Source organism: Camarhynchus parvulus, chromosome 1 (genome assembly GCF_901933205.1).
Source record: "Camarhynchus parvulus chromosome 1, STF_HiC, whole genome shotgun sequence".
Taxonomy (NCBI): Eukaryota; Metazoa; Chordata; class Aves; order Passeriformes; family Thraupidae; genus Camarhynchus; species Camarhynchus parvulus.
The window spans coordinates 99410973-99437567 of NC_044571.1; the positions used below are offsets into that span (position 1 = coordinate 99410973).

Sequence of the window (26595 nt, forward strand, 5' to 3'; positions counted from 1 at the left end):
GTATACTGAAACTAAATTAGTTATGGAAGTATGTTTCATGACTGGATTTGTTTTCTTGTCCAATAATTTGCAAGCTACCAGGTTTCCCACACTGTTGGGAGGAACACAGAGGTTTTCTGTAGCATATTCTTATCAAGGTCAAACTGCACTCTTGCTTAATATCCTGGGCACTAAAAGATAACCTGTTTTCAAGAGCCCAGGAGAAATTTAGTAATTCAGAAGATTCTTTCTTGCATTTTAGTTGAACATAGCTTATCGATGAAAAAATGGGATGACGATGGATAGGTGCACAGGCTAAGAGACTCGATTAAAATTGGCCTTTGTAAATATCTGTTTCAAACAATTGTTTGTAAATAGTCAAATCCTCAAGGGCTTTTTATGCACGTTAAAGAGAAACATATCCATACTGGAAGAGGGGTAAATGAGCTGCTCGAAGCCCAGTTAGTCTTGCTTCAGTTCAGATACCAGGATTAACAGGATAGAACAGCAAAGCATTACTTGAGGACAGGTGGGGAAGGAGAGCAGACTTGCCACATCGTTCTGCTTTTCCCTCAAATGGCTGGAGATTTTTGTGTTCATCAGATGCATGCCAGTTCTCTTCCCTATAGTGTCTTTTCTTGTTAAAAACTAGTGCTGTCCATTTCCCTGTCAGCTTTAAGAACCCATCAGCTAATAGTTCATCTGTTTTTCATGCAAGTTCTTTTAGAATACTTCAATACCATTTAGTCCTGGTGAAGTGCAAGTAAACTTGCTGCTTTGTGTTGTACAGGTTTGATTTAAAGCTTTTCCTACTACCAGTTTGGCTTCACAGACTCTTTCTCCAGAAACAGTCTAATGTAGAAACCTCCCTGACTTCCAAAACATTGGAATCCAATATTGGTAGTCAGTCAATACAAATATAAAAGAGATTGCGGCAAATGAACCAAATTAATTTTATACTTCATTGCTGAGAGGAGAAAGGTCTCCAGATTCTGATTTCAGCCCTCATCATTGTTTTGGATTGGTGATCAGTAGTCAGGCATTTATATGATTAACTGTGTAAAAGCATATCCAGACCTTCTCAGAGTTGAAGTACATATATAAACAGATAAATATATTTCTCTTGTTCAGCTCCACTTTCCTGCTTTCCTTTTTTTGTTGCAGCTGTACAGCTCCTACGTCAGCATAATCTGTTCTCTAATTTTGATTTAAATACTTATCAATAGTCTAATCATATTTCTCTTGATGTTCTTCTCACATAGTGTAGAAGTATAAAATCACATTCTATCCAAGGCCACATTTACAACTGGACAGACTAATTTGGATTTTTGAAATTGCATGGGAGCCCTTGCACCCTTGTTTTTTGACTGTTTGGTTTGTAGGGTTTTTTTTAAATTCTGCTTGTTTGAAATGCTCTTTGGTTAGACAGAGCTTTGCTATTTCCTGTCAAACTTCATTAGCTACTTAAATGCTTTATTTCCAAGAATACAGAGTTTTAATGATTGCATCTCTAATTGGTGTGTCATCCTGAGCTGTGCTTGCATCTGCCAACTTTCTGTTAAGTTTAAATAGTCTTCATCTTAATTTTAAGCTTAAATACCAGTAGCCTGTTTCTGGTTTTTTTTTAGGTAAACTTGTGCATCCTATTCCAAAAGTCTTCCACAGTCAAATAAAACTGAATTCTTTCTTTCTACATCATTTTCTCAGCTTATTTATGAAATGTGACTGTAATGCCAGAACCTGTGCTTTGGTACTAGAGCTATTTCAAAGATGTAGCCATGGAGACAGTCCTGTTATCAGGTGGCTAAAAAGCTATTTTTTTTTCTCCAAGCATGTCGAAAATTCTTTTATATGTTGTTATTTTATCATTAATAACTCCTTCTTCCTTTTCTCCAAGAAATTCTGTGGATATCTGCTGTGTATCATAAAACCACCTGTCTTTGCATTTAGTAATCAGAATACACAAGGGCAAGATTGTATGTACTCTTCTGAGACTCAGATCTTTGCATGTGTGACCATTAAACAACAGACTTTAATGAAATGCTGGCAGTGAAATCTGATGTTATATGGAATTGGCTGAATTTTAAGATTGGTTGCAGATAAGAAATTTAGACCAAACTAATCTTAAAATTTGATAATCCTTATAAGCATATGTGGAAAACAGGCTGGTTCATGTAAAATAATGTTTTATGTTGTGCAACTAGTAAAGAGCTCTCTTTGGAATGCCTTCTTTTCTTTCTTTGTATTGGAATGCCTGCTTTTCTTTCTTGGCATCTGAAGTTAATACAGAGCTAAAGAAGATGGGAATTCACAGAGATCAGGATGTTGAATATGTAAGATATATTCCTTTGATAAAATTATTGAGTTACACACCATGCTGTTGGATATTTGCTATTGCAAGAAATTATGCATTCCAAAGTGATATTACAAACCTCCTTAGCCTTTGGTAAACTGAGGGCTTAGGAAGCTAAATCAACTCAGCATTTGTGCCCTTCTGTAGGTTCAGTTCTGTATATTTCAAATATCCTTTATTTCTAGGCCAAACGCTACACTCAGGGAGACCTAAAGCACATACAGATGATCGCAGCAGTTTTCATTGTCTTTTCAGGAGAATTGAACTGTGTAAACTCAGACTTCACTCACTGCTTCTTCATTCAGAGCTAGTGTTGGCTGCTACATTGTGTTCAGAGACCATGAGAAATCTGGATTCTGAACCAAAGGCAATCTATATTGGGGTGATATTTCAATAACAGGTGGGGATGGATAGCAATTAAAAACATGGATTTATGGATGTGGTGCTGTATTACAGTGGTGAAGCTTTGATAAGATTTGACGAGCATGTTTACAAGGTCCTTGGAGTTTTAATAGAGTGGTTTTCATTAATTTTATTTGTAACCTATAGTTTTTATTGGCTATACTTAAATCTAGCCTATAAGGATTTTGGAGGTTTAGAGCAAACTTAGAGATATAAAATGTTAAGTAACTTTATCCAGTGAGTGTGTTTGTCCAAATATGTCGTCAAACTTCTCAATTTCCTTTTTAGAAAGCCAGTTAGGGACAGACTGACTCATTCTCCTGTCTGACAGAACACAAAGACATCCAGAGTTTGGCTGGCAAGACTGTTGAAAAAAAAGGAGAAATTTAGGATTTCAGGGAGTGGGTCTTGCTTCTCAGTTCCTCAGTTGGATGCAAGATGAAATTTTGAAATGAGAAACGTGAAATCTTGTCTAAACATTTAATAAATTATGTCCCAATTTCCTGATGACTTAAACGCAAATTGTAGGATTTGAACATTCCTAAAAGTCTTTTTAATAGTAGTAAATTTATACATCAGAATAAAGTTTACAGTGCTCAGAATTTCCTGATAACCCTGACATTTTTAGCAGACAAATCAGAATGAAGGGAGAGGAGGGTGCATGGTCTCCATTTCTGCTGGGTTTTAGTTCCTTTTCCACAAGGTTCTCTGGTTTTATTCAGACAAAGGAGGAGGAAGGAGGTTATCATCATGAGTAAGGAAATGCAGGTGAGATGGTAAACATTGCAGTTTACTGAGATGGAAGAGTAGTTCAAGAAAAACAGGGTTTAGTACCTATTAGTACCTGATAATGTTTGTGGGGCATGTGTCTTTCCCTAGTGACTTGAAGATGCTGTGAATCAAAGTGCAGAGACTAAGGAATTTCCCTGTAGCATATAAAAGCCAAAGACCTTGACTGCTTTTAAAAATGAAGAGCTCTATTTTAAATTGCAGGTTTTTAATCAGCTCATGTAATTTCAAGGAAAACGTGTGACTTGGAAGGTATTGGCAAGGAAATAAACAAGGCAAAGAGCAGCTTTAGTGATGTGCCTTTGCAGTGCCTTAAGCTGGATGCTGTCTCTGCTGAGGATGCTCAGTGGATCTTGGTCAGAGAATGAGAGCAGACCTGTGCAAGATATATCTCATCAAGCTGATGAACACATTTGAAAACAACCATGTTTCTGGATTCAGTGAGTTTCCCTTCTACAATACAAAGGCAGAGTCTGGGAGAAGGTAACTGTCGCTAGGCCAAATCTGGCAGACATAAATCAGGTAACTGAGTAATTTCAGTGTTGTCCCTTTTGGATTTTTAATCTCCTATTTTGGGGAGGGGAGAGGAATAAAAGTTTTCTATGGCAGAATACTTCCCATAACATCTCTCAGTAGTCATCATGACTGTTGGGTTTGGTTTTTTTATCTGCTTGCTGCTGCTGTTGATGATCAAGTTATAGTTCAAGAGTCTAGTGCTGGAGCCTTCCCTTGTCAGAATGTTTGTACAAGCTTCAGTTTTTACCAGCCATGTTTCCCATCATAAACTTTTCTGTGGGAGCATGAAGGGACTGGTTAATTCTCTTCCTGCACAGTCTTTGGAGTTCCTTCAAGTTGCACCTCACAAGGGCCATTGGGTCAGATTTTATCCCAAGGGATGTGCAGCTGAGACCTACCACAGAAGGGGAGTAGGCAGTTCTCCATTTGGAATCATCCTGAAGCAGCAGTCCTTACTGCAGCCTACTCCAACTCTCCTCCTACAGTTCTATCTGCTGTGGATCTCTCTGTTACCAAAATGGGTGCCTTAGGGTTCTTTTTCAGTCTTAGCCAAGTATCTGGCATCTTTCAGTAGAGGAAGTACCGTACTGAGCTGTTAAAGGGAATGAATTATTGAATGAATAGAAAAGTATAATTTTGTTTATGACAATGCAACTTTTATAGAACTTTTCTAGGGAGATGAGGACTTTTCTGTATTTTGGGCATCTGAAATGAGAAGTAAAATTGTTGACACTGCTTTTGGAGAACAACTCTCTGTTGCAAGGGAGAGACAACATGGTCCTGTAGGTTTTCTTGTATCTACTCCCATTTGCTGCTCTGAGCCATCCACCTGACCTGTGCCTCACCATTACAAACACTGAAACATACACAAGTCTGAATCACAAATCTTAAAGACCATGTCCTTCCCAAACTTTTAGATAATTTCTGTGGCTTTTTTCCAATCTTCTTAGTAGAAAGATAAAAATATTGAACATAGTTTTTCATTGTGTTCACACTCTTGATCTTCAGATTCTAAATAGGTTGTGTTACCTCGTCCCAGTGTGTGATGTTTTTCTGAAAGGCTCTAAAATGTGCATTTCAGGCTCAAGAAGCAAAATTATGTATGTACACGAAAATCAAAATTGCCATGGGACAAGATTTTGGTGTTTATTTTTAGCAATTTTTTCAAGTAATCTCTGTTCTTAGCAGATTTAGTGCTTCTGATCTTTTTATTTATTCTTTTTAAAATTACTGTCTTAGCACAGAAACTGAGGCTGAGACATTTTCCTTAAATTGCTGCAGTCTGCCATGCATGGTTCTCTCATATGTGTGTGTCTAATACTCAGATGTTCTTTAGCTCAGCATAAATGCATTGAAGCTCACAGCATGCCATGGGAAACTTGGTTGAGTTTAGATCACAAGTCTTGGTAACTGATGTGTGACCTGCATTCTGAGTTCTCATGGCCATTTTCTCCTGCCTGTTTTTAAGATATGAAACTAATTATAGCACATGTAAGTTGCTTAAATTTTTCTGCCACGAGAAAGATCTTAACTTCATTGAGATTTCTCCTCCTCCACATTCAAACAGGAGTACATCTTTTCCCATAGCAATGGCTTTTTTGGGAAAATTATGAGATTATCGAGTCTTCTATCTTGGAGAACGATTTAGGGATTTTTCTGTCTGTCTGATGTTGTGTGTTTGCTTTTCAAAGTTACAGTTACAAAATCCTGTGCCAGTTTCTCCCTCTCTCACAGCCCCACCCTGCAATGAATCAGAAGTGCACCCTGTCTTTTTTTGGTCACAGGTCTTGGTACAGTCATCTGCCTCTATTGTTGCTTATGATTAGACTTGTTGTGCTGTGCCACACATGGAGTGGTGCCCTCAGTCTTATTTGGAAATGTAAATTGGTGACTGGAGCGAGTGCCCCATTACTGAGGGCAGTGCCTCCCCATGAGCATATTTGGCCTGTGCTTCATCGCCCATGCTGGTCACTGCTTAGGTGTTGATTTACAAGAGCCATAAATATGCTGAGACTTGCCAGCTTAGAAAGGTCATCCCTCCCTTTGAGCTCTTACATGAGGGTTAAAAGTGCTGACCAGGGCCACCACCACGGTGGTAACGGGTGGCTTTCCACAGTTGTCCCTTTCAGAATTTATGTCCTTTTGCAAGGAGGGTAATGAGAATCTCTTTCCCCACACATGAGGGGAGAGAGGGTAGCAGCGTAGGAGAGCCCTAGTCCTTTGGCTAGGGTTATTCATTGTGCCCTTCCCATCCTCCCAAAGTGGGTAATGATAGTATTGATTGCTAATAGTGATAGTGTTCCTGAAACAGTGAACAGACATGTTGTGTGCCCAGAATTTTAAAAATATCTAAATCTGAGTCTGTTTGTCTGTGTCATTCCACCAGTGTCAGTGGAATTGCATGAGAAGTGTTTGTCATCTAGATTTCACATCTCCTTGCTAATGACGGTAGGTGGAATAATTTTGAATTGCACCACTGATCTACAGAGAATTTCTCAGTTACATTAACACTGAGCCCTCTTTCTATTTGTATTTATTCTTGGAATTTTGCATTGAAAAAACATAATGTGACCTTGTTTGACAGTTTTGGGATCTTAACCCCAAATTATATTTATTTGCTCTAAGATAAAGTATTTTTATCTTTCATCGTGCACAAAGGCTGTTGTAAGCATCTTCAAATCCTTGAATTGTGACAAAGATTCGATTTCACAACATCTGTTGAAAGTTATGTAGTGCAACAGTACATAGTTTTCCACATATGAGCATGAGGTAATTAATCTGTGTACATCACTTCCTCGAGTCTCCCTCCGTGCCTCAGTGGTGTTATTAGTGGGACTGTCCCATTGGAGTGTAATGTAGAATAAGAATGTTAATGTTGTGCTTGTGGTGGGTCTTTCTTATTCACCTTCAGAACACAAGATACCCATGAAAAAGGTCAAATGTACACAGATCTGGCATCCATTTCACAACTTGCAAGACATAGTCTCCAGCATATGTAATACATATAACTCACTGCCAGAAAGCTAAAAGGAAATGATTGCATTTGAATACAATGCAATCTACAACAATAGTTCAGTGTGCATGAAATTAAAAACCGCTGGTAACACATGTAGAATAAATAAGTTGACAGTGTTTATTTTAACTGCAGCTCTCTGCAGAGATAAAGTCCTGCTTCTTATAATATTTAATTGGCTTCATTAAGAAAAATAGCAAATATTAATTATACTCATTCTTCCAGAATATTGAATTTTCCAGAGCTGGACATGGAAAATATCACTAGTCCAATGTGTAAATGTGTTTGAATTAAAGTATAGCAATGTTATGTTTACACTTCACCTTTTAGTTAAAGTGGTTCCTTCTTTCCTTGATACCCTGTCCTGAATTTCAAGCACTGTTTATTTGATCTCCTGTGGGTAGCAATTTCTTTCATCTGACACTTTAAAATAAACCCAAAACACTTTGCCTAGAGCTCTTAGTTTCATGACATTACCTTTCTTACCAACTCAAACCTTGAGCAGTCTTGTAATCTCATTTAATTTTAGTACAGTTCTAATGTGGTGTTTAGTCCATGTAATAGCATTGTATTAGAGCATAAGAAGGTACACAAGAGAACTGTAGCCTTAATTCAGTATTGAGTGTACGTCTAAGGAAGATACAGAGAAGGCTGAAATAGCTAATGTGGAAACAATCAAAAAGTATTTTTTTAAGTGAGGGCCTAGAAAATGATTCAATTATTTGAAAGTACAGAAAGGTATGTTTGGCTTATTTGGGTACATGTGTTTGGCTTGTTTGTTCATTTGTTTTTAAATATTTATTATTCTTGGAGGGGCTATGAATAAGAATTCGTGAGATTTAAATGTAGGAAGGCTCAGGTAAAAATATGTCTAGGTACAGCAGGCTGAGTGACAAGAAGTTACCCCAGTTTTAAGAATGGAGGGTATTAGAGAATTGTAAGGATGAAGCCAAGGGCTGAGGGATAAAGACAGATTCCCTTCTGTTCTCATGAAGTTAGGAATGATGACAGGTTGCTCATATGGTGAGATTTGTTGTTTTGGTGATGGCTGGAGTACACTTGAGTCATTGTCATAGAGATGATGCCTGACTTTTGAGTTTCTGTGAGGAGAAGCACAGAGTGTGAATGGATGAAGAAAAGACATTAAAAATAAGACCTATGGAGTGCTATGAACAGAGCAGAGGTAGACAGTGGTAAGTTTCCAACTCCTGTGGAATAATAACCTGTGGAACACTCAGAGAAATGATCCCAAGCTGGAGTCACAGAAACTGTGTGGGTAAGATGGCAAGTAAGTGCTGAATGCTCATTTATGCCCAAGGCCGCCAAATTATCAGAGAAACTGAAGATGGATTAAATTCAGAGCTTTGCTAGAAGAAGAGATGTTATTAAGGTTTTATTGAGAGTGGTTTTGGTTGAACATGGAAGCCAGACCAGAATGATGCCTACAATGAAAGTGAGGGAGCAGGTGTTTTGGTGAAGATGCCTGAGTTTGCATCAGGAGCCCAGGCAGCCAGCACAACTACCTTGGGGGAATCTTCAGTAGTCAGCTGGACAAGGATCTGAGCAACCTGCTTGGACTGTGAAGTTAGCCCTGCACTCAGCAGGCTGGGCTGGAGGCCTCCGGAGACCTCTTGCAACCTGTATCACTCAATAGGATGTTCTATTAACTGACTGACATTGAGGGTGGCAGCAGTTGGAGCATAAAGCAGTGTTTTGTTTTGTTTTGTTAGATGAGAAGACTACAGATGTGAGACTTCTGCAGATTAGGTTTCATGGAAAAAGACCCTCATATTAGTAGATGATCCTTAACCTTAAGATCTTACTAATTCCTTCTATACCAAACTGCAGAGTTTTGTGCTAATATTTGAATTCTGTGAGCAAAATTTATCATAACTTTTAAAAGTTTACATTGCTTATTAGCAAACTCCTTTTTTTCCCCTGTCCTCTTGAATAACATTGACCTATTAACAGGTGTATCTTCATAATAAAAGTTTTACCCTTTGTACAGTTGAGAGTCTGTATAGAATATAGAAAGTTTGAAGGTGGAACACACCTATACATTGGGACATTTCTTCCTTTCATCCAGTTTAACTCTCAGGTATCTGTGATTGATTTATTTTCCTCATACCTCCATTTCCTTTCAGTAAATGGAAAATGGGGAATAGCTTTGCTTGGATAATATTTAAAGCTCCTTGAGATATGCAGTGGAAAAGGACTGTGTATGTGCTAAACTTTCTACTATTTTGCTCTTTTGTTTCCTTTTTTTGTATGGGGTGGAGAGTACTGTGTATATGTATAAATACTTGTATACATATGGCAAATGATTTCAAACTGGGAACATGCATATCTGGAAAACCTTCCAGTTTCATATTTTACCCTTGTAAAACGTTTTCAAAACCAGCAGCTTTTATTATTTAACTGTGCTGCAAAAATATGGAATGTGGATAAGTGATTTGGGACAAATGCACACATCCTCAGGGAAGATACAGTGGACTCTGAATTAGAATCTGAAGTAAGTATTCTTCATAGTCCTTAATCCTGCTCTCCATCTTCCAACCCCATGAAAAGCAAGAGCTTCTAAAAAAGGCCAGTGCTTTTATGGTATGATTCTTGAGGTGCACCTAGTTGTCTGTGTATCCAGCTTCTGGATTTATTATTTCTTACATTTCTCTGAACTTTGGTGCTGCTGTTTCTTTAAGTTTCAAAAACACAACCAATTTTTCCCTTCTGGACTCTAGTTGACTTGGTCTGCTACACTACCATGCACAGGTTGTTTGTCTTGGTGTTCCTGTCTGGTCTGCAGGCACACACAGACAATCATTCATGTTGAAGTGCAGGAAAGACCTATCCAGTTGTCCATTTGGCCTCTCTTTCTCCCCAGAACTTTTCCTCATATGCTAGGAGTTTGTCACGCTTGTGGCTCATTTGTGGCTCCATGCTTTAAAAGTGTGATTGAAGATGAATCTCTACAATGACAGTAGCATAGTTTTATTCTTTGTTTGCTGGTAAATGTCTGTTAGGAATGAGACTGCTGACTTTGAAGATTGGTCTTTGTCTCTGAACTACAGCAAGACTATGGAGGATCAGTCTTTAGCTGGCAACAAGAAAAATACTTAAATTGCCAAAAGGGTTAACGTTGAATGCTAATCTGGTTCTCATATCTAGGAAGTTTTCACTCATCCTGTCATGAGCTTAACCTCCCAAATGTGACAAAGTACAATTGCTGAGGACAGTCTTGTTGCCTTACTGGAAAGTCATATTCTTGAATCGTTACTTTGAAGAGCTTTTACTGAGTCACTGAACTCTTACATTTTGCAAAATCCAAACGTTAACTCTTTCAATGAAAGATGCCATCAATTAAGCACATAAAGCAATACAAAGGCTGTAGAGATGAAGGGTTGTCTAGTTTATGTAAAACATGATCATCTGATAAATTCATCACTAAAATTTTCATGTAAAAATTTTTCAGTTCTGTTTTCCTGAGCACACAGGCAAAAGAAAGGAAGTGCTTTCTTTCTGCCTTATTGGAAGATATATCCAAAACAGTTTGTAAGACTTGGATCTAACTAATGATTTCTTTAATCTTGCCATAAAAACTTGTTTTCAGAATCTCAGCATCACTGTCTCATAGCATCTAAGTTTTTTTCCTTTTGATCACAGTCACATGTACCTTCTTTGGCTTGCATACATTGTATGTCCTCCAAGGATATCTTAAGCATATGCTGTAGTCTTGCTCTTTGATAAAAGCAAGGCATGTCTTTGGCTAATTGAAAGTCAGTGATTTTGCTTTGAACCTGAAATACTGTTTGGAATGCTATATATCCATCATATAGAAGAGGATATTGCTTCTGGCTAAAAAAGAATAGTAAGTTCGTTGGTGAATACTTCCTGCCTTTTTTTAACTTGTATTGGGGGTAAGCAAAAATTCATGTCATTGCTTTATGTGTGAAACTTTTTCTAGAGTTCTATTTGTTCTTAATCCAAATGCAAAGTTTGCATTTGAGAAAATGCAAATTGGAGTAAGAATTTTCAAATGGAAGAACAGGTCACTTTGCCATGTCAGGCAGGCTCATGTAGGACGAGCTGTGTCTTAACTTGGTGAGTGTTTTTTTGGTTGTGGGTTTTTTGTTGGGTTTTTCTTTTCTTTTTTTCTGTTATGGCAGGCAACTGTGTGGAGATCTTGATGGTGACATTACTTGGCAAACAATTTGGAATCAGCTCAATAAGTGACATCACACCCCCTTAAGGTTTTCCACAGAAAATACATCCTCAAAAAAAAAAAAAAAGAGAGAGACTTAATCTGAAAGCTATTATTATATCTTCTAAAGGCTCTTTAAGCACCTCAGCTTTCCCCCTCTTCTCACCATTTTCCAGGCAGCTTGTCTAAAAGTAGCAGACAATAGTGATAAATGCTTTACAGTTGTCTTGCGAATGGGAACAAAGGTGGGGCAGAGGGGAAGGGATAGAGGGACATAGAGAGGGGCAGGGAAAAGTGTTTTAATTCAATGTCTGTCCTGTTTAAAAAATAAATTAGTTACTCCAGTGCTTAGTCTTTCCCTGTGTGCAGCTTTCCACAGTGTGAGCACATTGTCTAATGTAACATTTTGGTACTCTTAGCAAGTGGAGTTGTGAAGCTCTGCCTCTAAAAGATGAATATGTCATATTTTGAGGAGAAGACAGCAGAAATGAAAACTTCCCTTGATCTCAGGGTTTGGTTCCTGATTGATGATGATTCCTAAGAACAGTTCCTAGTATGTGCTTTTCTCTGTGTGTCTATGCTTGCCTGCATCTGTACACATTTTTCTGAGGAGCAAAGCATTTTCTTGCCCAGCCTCTGTAGCTGTGAGCCGTAAATCCGGCCGCGTGCTTGGTGTGTGCTGCCTTTGATGGACGTGCAGGAGAGAGGTGCAGCACACAGGGGAACGCTGCCAGAATATGTAGGACATGATCTTACACAGGCCAAGCAGAGGAAGAATTATCTGTGCCAGTGTCAGTTTAGAATAGGCTTGATGTTCTCACACCCAAACATTTCCATCTGTTCCTAAACGAAAGGAAACTGAGACAATATTCTCCTATCTTCTGGGCTAGCTATATGGGGAATAGGAAATGTTCTTTGATATTTTTTTTCCTTAGGATGTGTTCAATTTTATTGCAGATTCAAAGAAGGCACCGTGTAAAGTGGCTTCTTTTCTAGACAGTAAATGAAATTAAATTCTTAGTTCTTCTGAGAATTGGTATTGAAACTGTAACGCTGTGCTTAAACAAGCTGTGGCACTTTTAGGTTACTCTTAAAAAACAAAGTTGTTTTTATGGGTTTTATGCCAACCCTGATATGAGACCTTTGTCATTCTTACTTTCAAAGCTTTCTGGACATTATCCTCTGCCTTTGCTTTCTTGCTGTGTATTTCTTTGTTTTGTCCAAATATCTACTTTTCCTCATGTCTTTTTCTTCTGCTGTGAAAGGCTGCATGTCTGATGATGTGTTCTGTTCCTTACACGCTGCAGAGTGTACCAAGCTTCTAAAACACACTGAAAGGTTTACCTGCTTCCTGTTGGTTATAACATCATACATCTGCTTGTCTCCCTGTATTCTTTGCAGTGTAACATCCTTGGCATCCTGCACAGTGCTGAAGAAGCTGCCAACTGTTTGACCTACCTTGCTGGCTGATGGAGATGTAGACATAATTGTCAGAAGTCATTAGTTATGTTTTCCCAGCTGAACTCTCAAAATACAATTCTGCAAATATGTCTGATTTTTAGTGGATGCAAAATAAAGCAGGGAGATCCTTAGACGTAATGTTAAATTGTGCATATTTCTTAGTACTATGGTAAGAGATAACCTTACCTTTCACATTCTTGTTCCAGCAAGTTTGTAAACTCATCACTTTTTTCCATGTATTTGCTGTGCTTCCTCTTCTCTTCCTCTAGTTCATGCAGTGTTTGTCTGTGTGCTTTTTCCACCATTAGAAGTTGTTCCAGCATTCTTCTGTGAACTTCTTTCTGTTTCTCTACAACTTTATCAAGCTGCAAAAAGAACAGAAAGACTCCTGAAGTATTTTGTAACTTTTGCTTTCTTGGACTTTCATTACTAAAAGAATTTTGAGAGCAGCTTAAAAATATAATAAAAAAAAAATAAGGTACTGTTTTCCAAGACCCTCAGTCAGCTTCCTTTCCTCCTCCTGCCATGAGTGATCCTCAACTTTTTTTAACCAATTAACAGTTACTGTTCCCAGGGTTGTGCTTTTCTCATTGATCACTGTGGTAGAGAACCAGATGTGTTGGCAGAAGAAGCATTGTCCAATGCTTCACACAGTGGATGACTGACTTTTGGTTGAGTAGAAATAGCTGCTTCACTTATAGCTGCCTAGGAAATAAGAGCAATAAATTGCTTTTGTAAGGTAGAGGTAGATCAAAAAGCAGTTTTCTGGTTTCACAATAAATGCATAGTTGTGCCAAGAGTGCAGAACAGTCCTGTCTCTTGTGCTTACTCTGAGCATAGCTCTGGGTTTCTGGAATAAGTATGGGCTGAATTTTTTAATAGTTAGAAGTATTTATTTTTAATGGTGGCATTTCCTGTTATGTTCCTCAGATTGCATGTGTTGTTGAGGTCTTTTTGTTTCAAATGGCACCTTTATAGCACAGTTTGAGCATAAAATTCCCCTCCCTTCCTCAAGGATTTCTGCTTAACACCTGATCAGACAATCATTAAGCTTGGAAAAATAGCCTTCAAGATCATTGGTTCTAATTCTTGACCAAACACCATCATGCCAACTAAACCATAGCACTACGTGCTATGCCCAGTCATTTCTTGAACAGTTTCAGGGATGGTGACTCCACCACCTCCGTGGGCAGCCCGTTCCAATGCCTGACCACCCTTATAGTAAAAAATTTTCAATTTTTCTACATATTACTATATAGTGATATTTTAATATAAATAATCTATTTCAGTTTGTGGCAATAATTTTTAATTTTTCTAAGCCACAGAGGTATTGGCATTACTGTTCACTAGACTTATGCTGTTAAAATAACTCCACAAACTTAGAGAAAACTGTGATTCTGAAGATTCTGTTACAATTTTGAGTTCAGCATGTGACTGAGTTGTGCAAGTGTGTGTGTGCAACCATGAGTGGTTTTCCTCCTCGGGCATTACTGATCTAGCTGAAGTTTCAGGGAGGATAACTGGAGGTCATCAAAAGGTCTGGGAAGAGTCTATATTTGTGACCAACTTTGTTCCCTGCTTGTTCCCCTTTGGAGACTGCCTCCCTCATCAGGTCAGCATAGGAATCCTTGTGTCCTTTTTGGAAAAGAGAAATTTTGAGCTCGCAGCCCAGTGCCTCCTTCTAACCGCAATCTATTCTAGTAGGTCAATCTGATTGTAGTGTTTCACTCTATTAATAGGAAAGAATTCACAAATGGGCAGTGTGGGAAGCAAAGCTGGTTCTGGTTCTCTGATGTTTCCCCCACAAGGAATTCTATGTGCCACAAGAAACAGTGGGGTTTCAGATTCTTAGGGCCACTGCTTGTTTTGGACAATTTAATTCCAGGGAGTATGATTAATTATCTTTTCCTCTATTTATTCACAGTTTGGCCAATAGAAATGATGACAGAGAGAGTTGGAATGACTAATAGAGAGTTGGAATCTCTAAATATGACTCTCTTGAATGAGTGAGGATATCATCAATTTCTACTTAGATTTCCCTGCTTATCTCAGCTTCTTTTAAAACTATATATATTCTCTTATGTTCCTCCTAAATAATTGTTAACCTTTTGTTGACAATGCTGTGAATGAAGAAAGAGCTATTGACAAGGCTTTGAAGATGGTTTGAGTACAAAATATTCCAACAAAATTTTTTAACCATTTTTTCTGCATTTATGGCATTAGAGAGTCTTTTCTGTTGTAACATAGCTGAGCTTGTTTCATGCATGATCAAGAAACGTGAAGAAACCTGTGATTATTTGTTTTGCTGCTATTTTGTGGTGCTCTTAGAGCAGATCATTAAGGGTTTTTTACCTTGTTCACTGGTCATTTGTATGCTTTACCCTAGCAAGGTGACTGCTTTCTAGAATCATGATCCTGAAGCAGGACCTCCCCTGGAAAAACATTTCTTACCTAAACCCTTGCATATGCAATCTGTCTCAGTAAGCAAGAGTTGCCTTATACAGGAATCTTTTGGCTGTGCTTTCTATATCTTTTAAAGCAGTTGAAAACTGGTTTGCCTTAAAAGGTCAGGTTGAGGAAAACTGTCCATTTTAATTTCTTCACACTCTCTCTTATTTTACCAGAAGTGGAAATTATAAAAATTGAAATATTTTGTTTAGCTTCTAACTTACCATAAAGATGTTTTATCAACCTTCCCCCCACCCCAGCACCCAAGATTTCAGAAGGGTTTTTGGAACAGGTATTACAGATGCATAAATGCCATCACCTAAGTTTCTAATCCTTTTTAAAGATGATGCTGTCAGGTGAATATACAATGTTGTCAGAAAGCAATCTGGCTCCCGATTTTTGACAAAGTGCTGCTTACAACTATGGCTCTGTTTTGCTTAAATTGATATGAGCTGGGCATCAGCTCTGCAAGAGTGCCTGCTGGTCTCAGCTCTCAGTGTGAGGTCAGGAAGGCTCCATGGGTGGGGTTAAGAAAGTAAAGGCATTTTTGTGGATTGGACCATCACTTTGAAAAAGTATATGTAAAAATCTGAGGAGATACGTAAATTGCTGTCATAAGAAAGCACTGACATTTCTGGCTACAAGCTGATCCTAAATGAAATTATCCTTGTTCTGAACATGTAAATTCTTGATTGAGATGAGGATTAGTCATCAGCCAAGCAACATAACCAAGTATAAAATAGTCCTGCTTCTTGCACTGTTTGGTAAAGGATGTGGGACCTACCAGGAGGGTTTTATATTTTGTATATTTTGTTTGCTGTAGAGTACTTGTTGAATGGCTACAAGAGGTTAATTCAAGCAGTAATCTAAGCAGCACGTATGCAAAAATAAAAGTTATTAATTCCAGGATGCTGTTTTGCAGCTCTCTGTACTTTACACTTCACAGTAGCACATTTGTCACCGTGGAGATTACAAACTGGTGTTCAGGGTGGGTGAGGTGTGTATTCAAGGCAGAGAGTTGAAGCAAAGAATTTAAATGGGAAAAAGAAGAGTGGTGTCTTGGAGAGACCTGCTCACATCAAAGAGTAAGAGAAAAGTATAAGCTGCTGTATTAAAGCAGTTTGCATGTTGCAGTTTTCTCCTGTTGCTGGGAGTAGAAGATGCATTTCTGTTTCTTTTAAACATGCTGTCAAATCATTTCTACTGTGAGCATTTGGCTGTTGTGGCTGGGAACAAGGTGGAGATTGTGAGCTCGGGAGGGAAGGGAAGAAGTGCTAGGACTGTCTCCTGGTACAGGTGGCTCATAACGGAGAGACTTGGAGAGACAGCAATCCTGTATCACAATTAATGCACACACTTGAGATCTGTGCGTGAGGTATGTAACAGGAAAGGGCATTTGGCCTTGTGACACTTGTGTGTCCCTGTGCAGCACACCTTTCCCTCCCTGCCTGACCACACAGAGCAGAGCCTGGGACTGGGTTGCTGCGCTTCCGTGGGGTTTGTTGAGAAAATGATGTGGCCCTCTGCAAGATAAGGGCACCTCCCTTGGGAGCAAATTTGACTCTTGCATTTTCTCTGTGAGACCTTGTGGCTGACTCCCGCGTCTCCAGCAGAGGAGAGAAGTCATGTAAACCCCTGCTGGTGTGGGATCCTCACACAGAAGTGTCTCCAACAGCCCTGGATTCCTGAGATTGCTCTGGCCAAATGCTAGGTCTGCCCATGCAGAAATATCCATTTATATGCATGCACACAAGTTTACTCAGCCTACACAGTTCTTAGCTGAAAGCCACAGAGGACTAATAAGCAGCAGTATAAATGTCTTCTGTTGAAAATTAAAGTGATAAAATCTTAATTAAGTGATTTGTTGTTTTGTTCTTGCTAACCATATGGGCTGTTTGCTAGAATTAATACTTGAACATGCTGTACAATACAATGGAAAATCAGAGGCATAGCCTTACGTAACTGTGAATAGTTGAGCAAGCTAAAAATTCACATGAATTTAATAGTTGAACTACATTTTGCCACTAGCTCTTGACTGAAGTCAAACTAGGATGGTGTATCTCATATGCATTACATCAGGACTGAACTGTTCATCTTTCTCTTTTTAGATTGTTTTGTGTTTGGTGGTGTGCCAGAAGAAAATCCAGGGTAGTTACATTTTTTATCCAAAGTTCAGTGTAATATTATTCCTGTTAATAATATCCTCACAGTCATTGTTTATAAATGTATGATCCTGAGTTTAGGATTACCAGAGATTTTGGGAGCGCTCCTTCCCTTGCCTTTTTCAACCCTAGCTGAGCCAAATTTCCATGCAGATACATTGGTGGTCTTCTCCTTAATGCCACCTTGTCAGCATTGCTGTTTGAGTCTCTTCCTGTGACTGACTTATTGGTGCACCACAGCTGTGGAGGGCAAGTTTCCTTGGAAAGTTTTACCAAGACTTACCAGATGTTATGAGGACACAAGCGGATAGACTTTGCTAAAATACTGATGAGGGTGCATCTTTCCCCAAGGTGACAGGCAGTGGGATTTCAAAAATGGATTCAATTTTTAATTATCCTTGATGGATGCAAAATACAGACTTTCCTCTCATTTCACTTCTTTTATAGGAAATCTCTAAGTGGTAGGAGGTTTGTTCTATTTCGAACAGCGAGGCACGTGATTTATCTTTGCCTATATTATTGGGAATGTTAGAAACCAGAATCTGCTTTCTGATACCAGAAGAGAAGAGAAAAAGACACCACAAATTCTGAAGTGTCTTCATCTTTATCTCTCTTTTCCTACATCACCATCTCTGATTTTTTTGATTCCTTTAAAAAACATCATTTATTTTTTAATCAGGGAAAATTATTCTTATATTGTTATTCTGTATTTACTAGAATGCTGAATACTCTTCATTGTCTATTCAAGAGAAGTGGAGATTGATCTGAAGACAGATTTTTTTCACAAAAACTGACTACTTCTAAATTTATAAATCATGCAGAAATGGAAAACCTTCTCAGGCCTTTGAATCAGAAACAAAACCAAAACAAAAGTCTAATTTTTTTTATGGCCCATAAATGTGAGTGCTAACAGTAATCTTATCTGACATTTTTTAGGTTGCAGAAAGAAATAGCTGTAGAGCAAGTTTGATTGAAAAAAATCTGTTAAAAAAAAATAAATTGCTATCTCTTCACGGCCAAAGAAGAATTTAATGGTCTATTCCTGGACTTTGTGACTGGTTCCACCTCTCCTTTGGTCTTTTATATGTGCTTTTAAAATAAACAAAAAAAGAAGAAAACCTCCAGGAAAACAACAAAATGGATCTCTGACATAATTCAGGGGGATTTTGAAACTGAAATCATGGAATGCCTGCCTATTACAGCATTCTTTAGTTTACCAAGACCAAGAAGTGGCAGTGGTCCTTCTACCCTTTCAGTTGCTCACTGAAATGATGTTTACCTTTGCCTTTTGAAATTGGCAAATTCAGTGGTGCTAGAAGTGATTTCTCTGCCATTAAATGTAAGAAGAGTGTATACTTACTTTACTTACGTAAAGTAACAGACTGAGCTTATGTTTTCAAATTATTTTGGACTTCTCCTCAAATCATTTCCGTTTGTGCTCAAAGTTTCTGTGACATAATACCATAATGTTCTAAACCAAATTAAGCTACACAGGTGAACTTTATCTGTTTCAGATTATAACCAGAGATTTTAACCTTTGAGCTTCTGAAATGAGAGTTGTCCTTTTGCCTGACAAAATTTTGTCTGCAATAATCTCTGTGTCCTTAGGTATGCATTTCTGTTGAAAAAACTTGGAAAACACTTGATAGAAGACTTTTATTCATAATTTCTGCTTTTATTTTGTGGTGTTTATACTGAGCAGTATGTTAAAAAATGTTTATCTGAATTGGAGACAACTACCTGGGACAAAAAAACCACATTCTGACGTGAAGGTGTTTTAATATCCAGTGATTTGCATTGCAGGGCAGAAATGAATCAGATAACATTGTTCAGAAAGTATGGCAGCTGCTGCTGCAGTGTAATTAAACTAAAGGTTACTTAGGTATAACATGAGAATATTAGATTTCTGCCTGGATGAAGTTTCTAATGCCAGCTCATTATAGTAACTCTTCAGACCAAGCAGGTATCCCCATGACTTTTCCTGAATTAATGGGAGCAGGGATATGCAGATGTGCACAGCTGTGTCATTGCTACTGGATGGGCCTCCATGAGACAAGTGGGGACTGGTGAGGCTTCTGCTTGTGTGGACTGGGAATGTGGATAACAGAGGGGAAAAGAAAAGAAAAATAAGATGGTTTGAATTAGACAGAATCAGGTATGTTGATGTGTAAAGCCCCCAGTCTGCAGTATAAGTGAGGATCACTAGATTCAGGTCCCAGCTGGACCCTGGACTTTGTTCCGCACTCACTCACACTCATGTTCCATTCCAGATTTACAGCTCATTTGCCTCCTTCCCCAGCAGTGGGTGAGATTTTCTGTTGAATTTGGTGGGAACTATGGTTAAATATCAATTACTCATTCTTACCTCTCCCATAGGCTTTTCATAGACATCTTCTTGCCATTGCTCAGCCTTTGTTTGAATAGCGTCTCGCTGGAGTGCCTCTAACACCTTCTTGGGAGTAACAAAGCCATATTGTGCTTCAAGCAAAGCTAAGTCAATTTTTTCAGCCTTAAGTACTCCTATAACTTCATCTTGAGCCTGCAGAAACACAAATTAAGGCTTTATCTTGTTAAACTGTATTTATATATTTACAGGCTAGTTCTCTGCTTTTGATTTTAAGAAAACTGAAAAACTTCGAAAATAACACTGTGTGTGTAAAGTGCTCCAAAACAGTCAGTAATATGAAGACAGTTGAAAAGCATGAGGGAAGTACTGGTCTTTGTATTTTATTAGTTCAACATAAACTCCAGGATCTTCAGACCCTTCATCAACTTAAGTACTTCTTTAACGATTAGGTTGTTTTGCTGTTTCTGGACTAATGTGTAGCATTCGCAAGAAGAACTTTCAGGGCGAAGTATGTCTTGTGGTATTAGAACTTGACTTGTTAGTGCAGGATAGTGGGATGTTTCTTGAAACCTGAAAGTGTTGTACATTCTAAATGTTTTGGGTGTAGATGACTTCTGTAGTTTAAACCCACTACAGATGTGTCTCTCTTGGGTTTCCCCCCCCACTCTGCCCCCCTGCCTCTATTGCAGTGATACAAATGACATGAACTGTCTCAAACATCTGTGCTCTGCAGTCATCTCAGTTAAAAAGATGTGCTAATCCTAGAAGGATAGAATAAGAAGGAAGGGAATCAGTGAGAAGGATATACTAGGGGAGGGTAACACTTCTAGTCTGACTCGTTTTGGTTGGAAGACTTCTGTATCCTTATTTATGACTGTTTAAACAAATGTTGAAATGTAAAATAGTCTATTTCTAATCCTTAGCAGAAAAAAATAGAAGAGTGGTCTTTGTACACCTTGAATGTTCTGGAACTTGGAAAGGAATGACATCTAAATTAGAAACTTATTTATGATTGGATTGACAGCTGTCTTCAGTGATTTGACTTGGCAGTACAGGAGGTGGAAAATAAAGGATAAAAGATGACTTCCTATCTTTTTCATTCATAGTGCTGCTTCCTTTTAAATTTCAGATGTGATTTAAAATGTTCATGTCAAGTTCATTGCTTTCCAGTTTCTCATTTCCCTATTCCAGCTTTAAACCTTAATAATTGAAGAGTATGTGTGTGTATATATATATATATATATAATGCACATGTAATGAAGAGTGTGTGTATAATATAAATAAATATATAAAAATGTGTGACATCTGAACTTTAACCTAAATTAAGAAAGGCCAAGTGGGCAGGAGAGGAATGTTTTGCAAACATGGAAATTGTTCTGTTTGGATAATGAAGCAATCTGTAGAAGTTTGCCTTGAATCTACCCTCAAATATTGGTGCAGCTATTAAATATTCATATCACATGGGTGTTCTGTTCAGCATGTCTGTATTATTAGATAAACATACACACTTTAAGAATAGAACTTCCCAAGTACTGTCTAGGTAAGAAACTCTGACACCATGTGCTACACCCATTTAGGCCACTTTGGCCTGGTTGCTTTTTTCTGTGCCTGTGAGCAGTTTTAAAGTTACTGCTTCTGTGTAATAAGCCTGCCACAGAAATATTTCCCCTGCTCACTGGAAATCTGGTTCCAGTTCCTGAAATGATGTTTGACCAGGTTAAGCATCATTTACCACTTGACAGATGGTTTGTTTTCTAGGTAGAAAAATGCTCACTCTTAAAATGCAGTAACTTGTGGGCTAAGTGGCATGTAACACTTTTGCTTTGTATTACGGGAAATAAAATGGCTATTTTGATTTTTCTTCAAAAGTGTTAGAATATTGTTAAATGAGTTCTTTCTTGTGAAGTGGCACATACTGTTTCATAGGGAGTAAAGCTCATGGCTTCAGAGGAGTGGGAGCATAAGACATAATTAAGTATCTTAAAGGTCTGTAATATGTTCTCCATATCAACCATACAATGACAAATACTTTGTATTCAAGATACTTAAAATGGAGCAGCACAGGTAGAAAGTTTTATGAGTTGTCTGCTTTGAGAGTTACTTTTGGTACAAGGACCATGATTCCTGTCTATAATAGCTATAATTTTGGGGTGGTTTTGTATACTGCAGTTCATATTTGTCCTGTATCAGACTGTGTAAGGCGTTTTCTTAACACAAAAGCAGTATATGTTTGTGGTGGAGGGGATAATGGGGGTGGAGTGTTTTTTAATTTGGAGTATAAAGCAGGACAATACATTACCTGTAGTTCACCCTCGAGGACACTGAGAAGAAATAGCAAGTCATCACGAGAGAGATCCTCTCTTTTCTTGACAAAACTTTTTTGGTTTTTCTCTGCCTTTGGGCTTCTCAGGATGGTGCTGGCTCGGGCTACATCATCCTTCTCTTTCTGCTGTGTTTGTGCATTTCCTTTCCCGCTGTAACCAACCTCTCCCTTGTGGTAATCTTTCGCCCTCGGCTGGCTCAACTTTGGTCTGGTTGGGCTTTCGGTGCTGTTAGTTCTGGAATGCATGGTTTATATCTCTGAAGCTGAAAGAAATTGGGGAGAAAAGTAATTGTTTTAGCTAACAGAGACTGTAAAACTATTACTATAATTGATGGCGCATGTTATTCCCTCCAGAATGGTAATTCTCCTTGCACACAAGGCTGTTTGTCATTGGCCAAAAGCTGACAACCTTATGCGAACCAACAGGACTGGGCTGTAAAGCTTACTGGATGTCTGTAGTGAAGTGAGTGTTTGCTGGTCTTATGCCGTTGTAGCAATTCCCTCCTTGATGCTTCAAAGGCATCATCTTTAGCAGCAGCACTGGGTGCATCGCTGCAAACCACATTTCCTATTTTGTGACAAGGCCTACCTCACCTTTCAGGTAGATACTTCTTATGATGAGGCAGATTTAGGTTCAGAAGCTTTTCACTAGGAAGATCTTTCTGTTCCATTTTAATAGTGTTCTGTTTTCCTTTGTTTACCCAAGGGAGAGCACAAAAGCAGTCCTCCACTGCTACAAGCTACAGAGGGTGTATTATCCATGTCTGGCAAAATGCAGGGACTAACAAACACATCCAGACTGCAAGAAGTGAGCAGCACTGTAAATGCTCCCTCCCCAGCACCACCACTGCCAAAATCAAACTACCTTGCAGATTATGACTTGTCCACTCTTAAAACCATGCAGTATAAAACCTTGCTACTTCTTTAGTGCTTGAGTCCAGCACTCTAGAGGTATTAGTACCTGGTGAAAGGGAGACTTATCCCAACTAGGCCCCTTTGAAGTGCCTCTGTTAAGGAAACATACTCTAATGCTTTTGCAGATAAATGACTAACACTGTGTAAATATTGATTAACCTCAGGAACTCATGTTTTGGTTATCACCACTCAGATTAAGGAATGAATGGATTATAGTCCACCTCTGCTGGAAAGCTGTGGTCATGGCTACCACCTAGCAAACCATAACCCGATCGTGTGATTCAAAGGTGAAATTCAACAGGTTCCAAACACAAATAAGGCACAATTTTTCTTATTAAACTGCCGAGCTAATTGCTGAAAAGTCCAGAAAATCATTATGGTCTTAGATAGGGACTAAATGATTTCTTGGCTGCTTTTTTGCCTCAATTCTGTGACTGATAAAATTCTTTGAGAGCCTTCTCCCCTACTCCCGCCAGATTCTGACTCTAAATCTTAAACTCTGTGACTGCACTCGTTAACTGTAGTAACTTTCCACTGAATGCTAAGAATGATTCCTTTTGTTGTTTTTCTGCAAGAACAGAGGAGGTGGAAGTAGCTTATGGTTTATAATGGATGACATCTGAGAGTGGGGTGAATTGATCAGAAACATTACCAAAAAAGAAAGTGACATTTTTTATCACGTTGAAGTCTCTTCTAGTCTGATTTGAAGCACTCATTAATAAGAAAAACTTGTTCCTCCAGGTCTCAGAAAACTAAGGTGTGTCAGATTTGCACGGCAGCGTGCACTGGAAGCTGTTTTGTGAAGCATCAACAATGTCAGGTTAGGATGGGAGCTTACTGTAGTGCATGTAGGAAACCGAGAGTTGTTCATAGCAGGCTGGCAGCAATGTTAGCTGGTAATGAGTAGTTTTAGTTGGTGTTCATCCTGTTTTTTCAGTCAAATGCAGATTCCCTTTATTCACTGTGGTGTGTTTATTAGGATACTCACCTTTTGTCCCTTCCTTACAGATTGTTATTATTTGGGAAGAAGGCCATCGGTTTCCTTTGAGTGTGAGATGCTGGATGCCTACTTGGCTTTTGGGTGCAGTTTAAGTCTTATGCTTTTAAGTTCAAATGCAGGAGTAGTGAACTAAATCAGGTAACCTGAATGTACTCTGAGCTTGTCTGTGGGCTTTGAAACCACAAGCACAAGACACTCTGAAATGCATAAATAGTCCAAGAAACCCCCTTTATGCATGCAAGTTGCAGCAGTGGTATAAACTGGACATCAAGCTAGTATTGGACTTGTTGACAACAAATGTCAATATTGGACATTTCATGTAGAAGGAAAGGGAAACCAGCCTATGAGGAAGAACCTCATACCTTTTCAAGCTTTGGAACTGGGTGCACCTGGAAATCCTAAACTTGGAAAAACAGTCCAAGAAGGACATCCTCCCCTGCATTTACTCTTGCAGTGTATGTATGTTGTTGGCTTCAAGGCCACACGCCACCCGGTATCCATGGCTGTAGAGAGTTAACTGTGACTCCCTTTTAGGTTTGTCATGCATACTTCCTAATCAGGTAGATCAGTCCTTATTGCACTGGCAAAAGGCACTTGGTCCTTGGGAAGGCCAGCTGACTTGCCAGACAGGCTGTGCTCCTATGGAGAATGGCATCTTTTCAGTCTCCCAGGATGGAGTTTTTCCTTTCTTGTTGAGAGCACTTACGTACGCTTTACCTGTATTCTGTTCTGACATTCCTGAATGCCATTGCCTACTAATCTGCTAATGCAAATATTTATCCAATTAAGCAATTAATGTGAATTATTAGAGGTTGAAGTGAAATACTAAAGGCATACTTCAAGCACTTTTTAAATGGTACTTGAATGTAGCTGACGAGAGGCACAAGCACTCTGGTATTAGTAGCCTGCTTTATTAACATATTCTTCCTCAGTTCATTTATTTAAACTTTCCTAACTACCTGTACACTGATAGGCATTATTATTTATAGCATTGCCTGTCTACAGAAAGCTGTTAGTGCTAGTGTGGTTGTCAGAGGAGGTAGGTATGAGTAACAGAAGGGTAATTTAAGACTTCAAATGCACAGTGTAACTGTTGGTACAGCAAGCAAAGTGGGACCTCAGAAATGGACAAAACCAAGCATCCCATTCACCTACCCTGAATCTCCTCACCACCTTCAAATTTTCAGACTCCCTAGATGTGCTACCACCTAAGGGACTCACCTTCAAAACACACCTGATGTTTTGGACAGAACATCAGCTACTCATGCCTTGCACCATGGCACATAACATAAAAAACACCCATTCTATTCCAGAGGGTGCTGGTTTTCTGCAATGCTGTTAGACCCTGGAATGCCTGTAATGAGACATTTAAGACAGAAGTAGCATCATTCCAAATTTTTCACTAGTGTGTTTTGGTACATTGGGTTATTTTCTGTTTTGACCAACTCTTTCCATGTTCTTGAAGGGTTAATGAAGAGTAACGTTTTATTTTGTTGGCTTTTTTTCCAGAAGGCAAAAATGTAAATAGACCCATAAAATTTATGAGTATCATAAGTGTTGTTTGTGGCACCCAAAAGAGTAAGCCCGGGTTCTCAAGATTAGACTAATGAGCGTAAAATTCACCTTTTTGCATATCTGTCTCAAGCAACACTTACATTCATAATGATGACATCTGTGTACAAGATAGCTGTCTTGCAAGAAAGAGGTGAGAAAAAAGTGTTTCTTCTTGTAACAGAGTTTGTCTTTCACAGAGGCTCTGTGATTTCTCCTGGAGAGTTGACTCTTGTGTCTTGTGGCAAACCTTTGTACAGAAGTTTATTTAAGCCCTTTTTCTCTGTACCACCAGGAGGGATAACATTATAAGATACTGTGAAAAACAGTAAACAACAATTGCTAAAAATAAATTAATCAATTTGTGTGTGCCTTGCATTTGTGATCTTTCATCTGTTTTGGCTCAATTACTAAACAGCAGGGATTGTAGCTATGTAAAGAGAAGAAGCAAGGATACTTGCCAGCATTCCAATATGATGCATTATGTACCATTGCTTGCATCAAAATTAAGATGATTGAAAGGGAGCATCCAGATCATGAAGTCACATCTCCTGAAATCTCAGACCACTGTGCTGTGGGTACTTAAGAGATCAGTTTTCTGTAATTGTGCTAATGGAATAGCATAAGACCTATGTTCTGCACTGTTGTGCTTTCCTTCATGTTATGAGGTGCCTGTTTTACAGAAGATTTTGCACTGGTATCTTGCTTGAAGTGACAATGTGATGGTTCTCAAGCTCATCAGATGTGTGCAGCTTGGTAGGCCGGGTCCAGAGCAATGATATTGGGTTACACTGAAACATTCTGGTAAATCGAATAATTGCAAGTTAGAGACTCAGCAAAGTTTGCATCTATTCTTAGTTGTTCATGTTCTTGTTCTTTTTACAGTTTATTTTCTGTTATGTGTTTTAAAGATCTTGTTCATCTCTGAACTGAATTATGTCCTTCTGCATATAAAGGAGATATTTTATTTTCTTGGTGATGAACTAGGAATCTGAACTGTCAAAATATACTTTCCTTAAGAGCCAGGTGAATAAAGGACCAAATGTTTCTATGATGTTAACTTGGTCTCCACCCTCTCAATCATATTCTGAAGTAGAGGTTAAACTGCGTGTGTCTCTTTGGCAGCAGCAAATTAGCA

At 38.6% G+C, this 26595-nt stretch overlaps 2 protein-coding genes across 2 annotated transcripts in view; one reads left to right on the forward strand and one right to left on the reverse strand.

Moving 5' to 3' along the window:
- CMSS1 (cms1 ribosomal small subunit homolog) overlaps nucleotides 1–26595 on the forward strand; it is a 223559-nt gene that overhangs the window by 58933 nt on the left and 138031 nt on the right. The gene's annotated exons all lie outside the window — the stretch shown is intronic.
- Nucleotides 1–26595, reverse strand: part of FILIP1L (filamin A interacting protein 1 like) — a 102233-nt gene that overhangs the window by 57162 nt on the left and 18476 nt on the right. Inside the window, exons 2-4 of the mRNA XM_030960315.1 lie at nucleotides 21968–22254; nucleotides 19687–19860; nucleotides 12898–13076 (exon numbers count right to left, since the gene is read on the reverse strand). Coding sequence (XP_030816175.1) covers nucleotides 12898–13076; nucleotides 19687–19860; nucleotides 21968–22237 — 623 coding nt within the window. The 5' untranslated portion in view covers nucleotides 22238–22254. The remainder of the gene's footprint in view (nucleotides 1–12897; nucleotides 13077–19686; nucleotides 19861–21967; nucleotides 22255–26595) is intronic.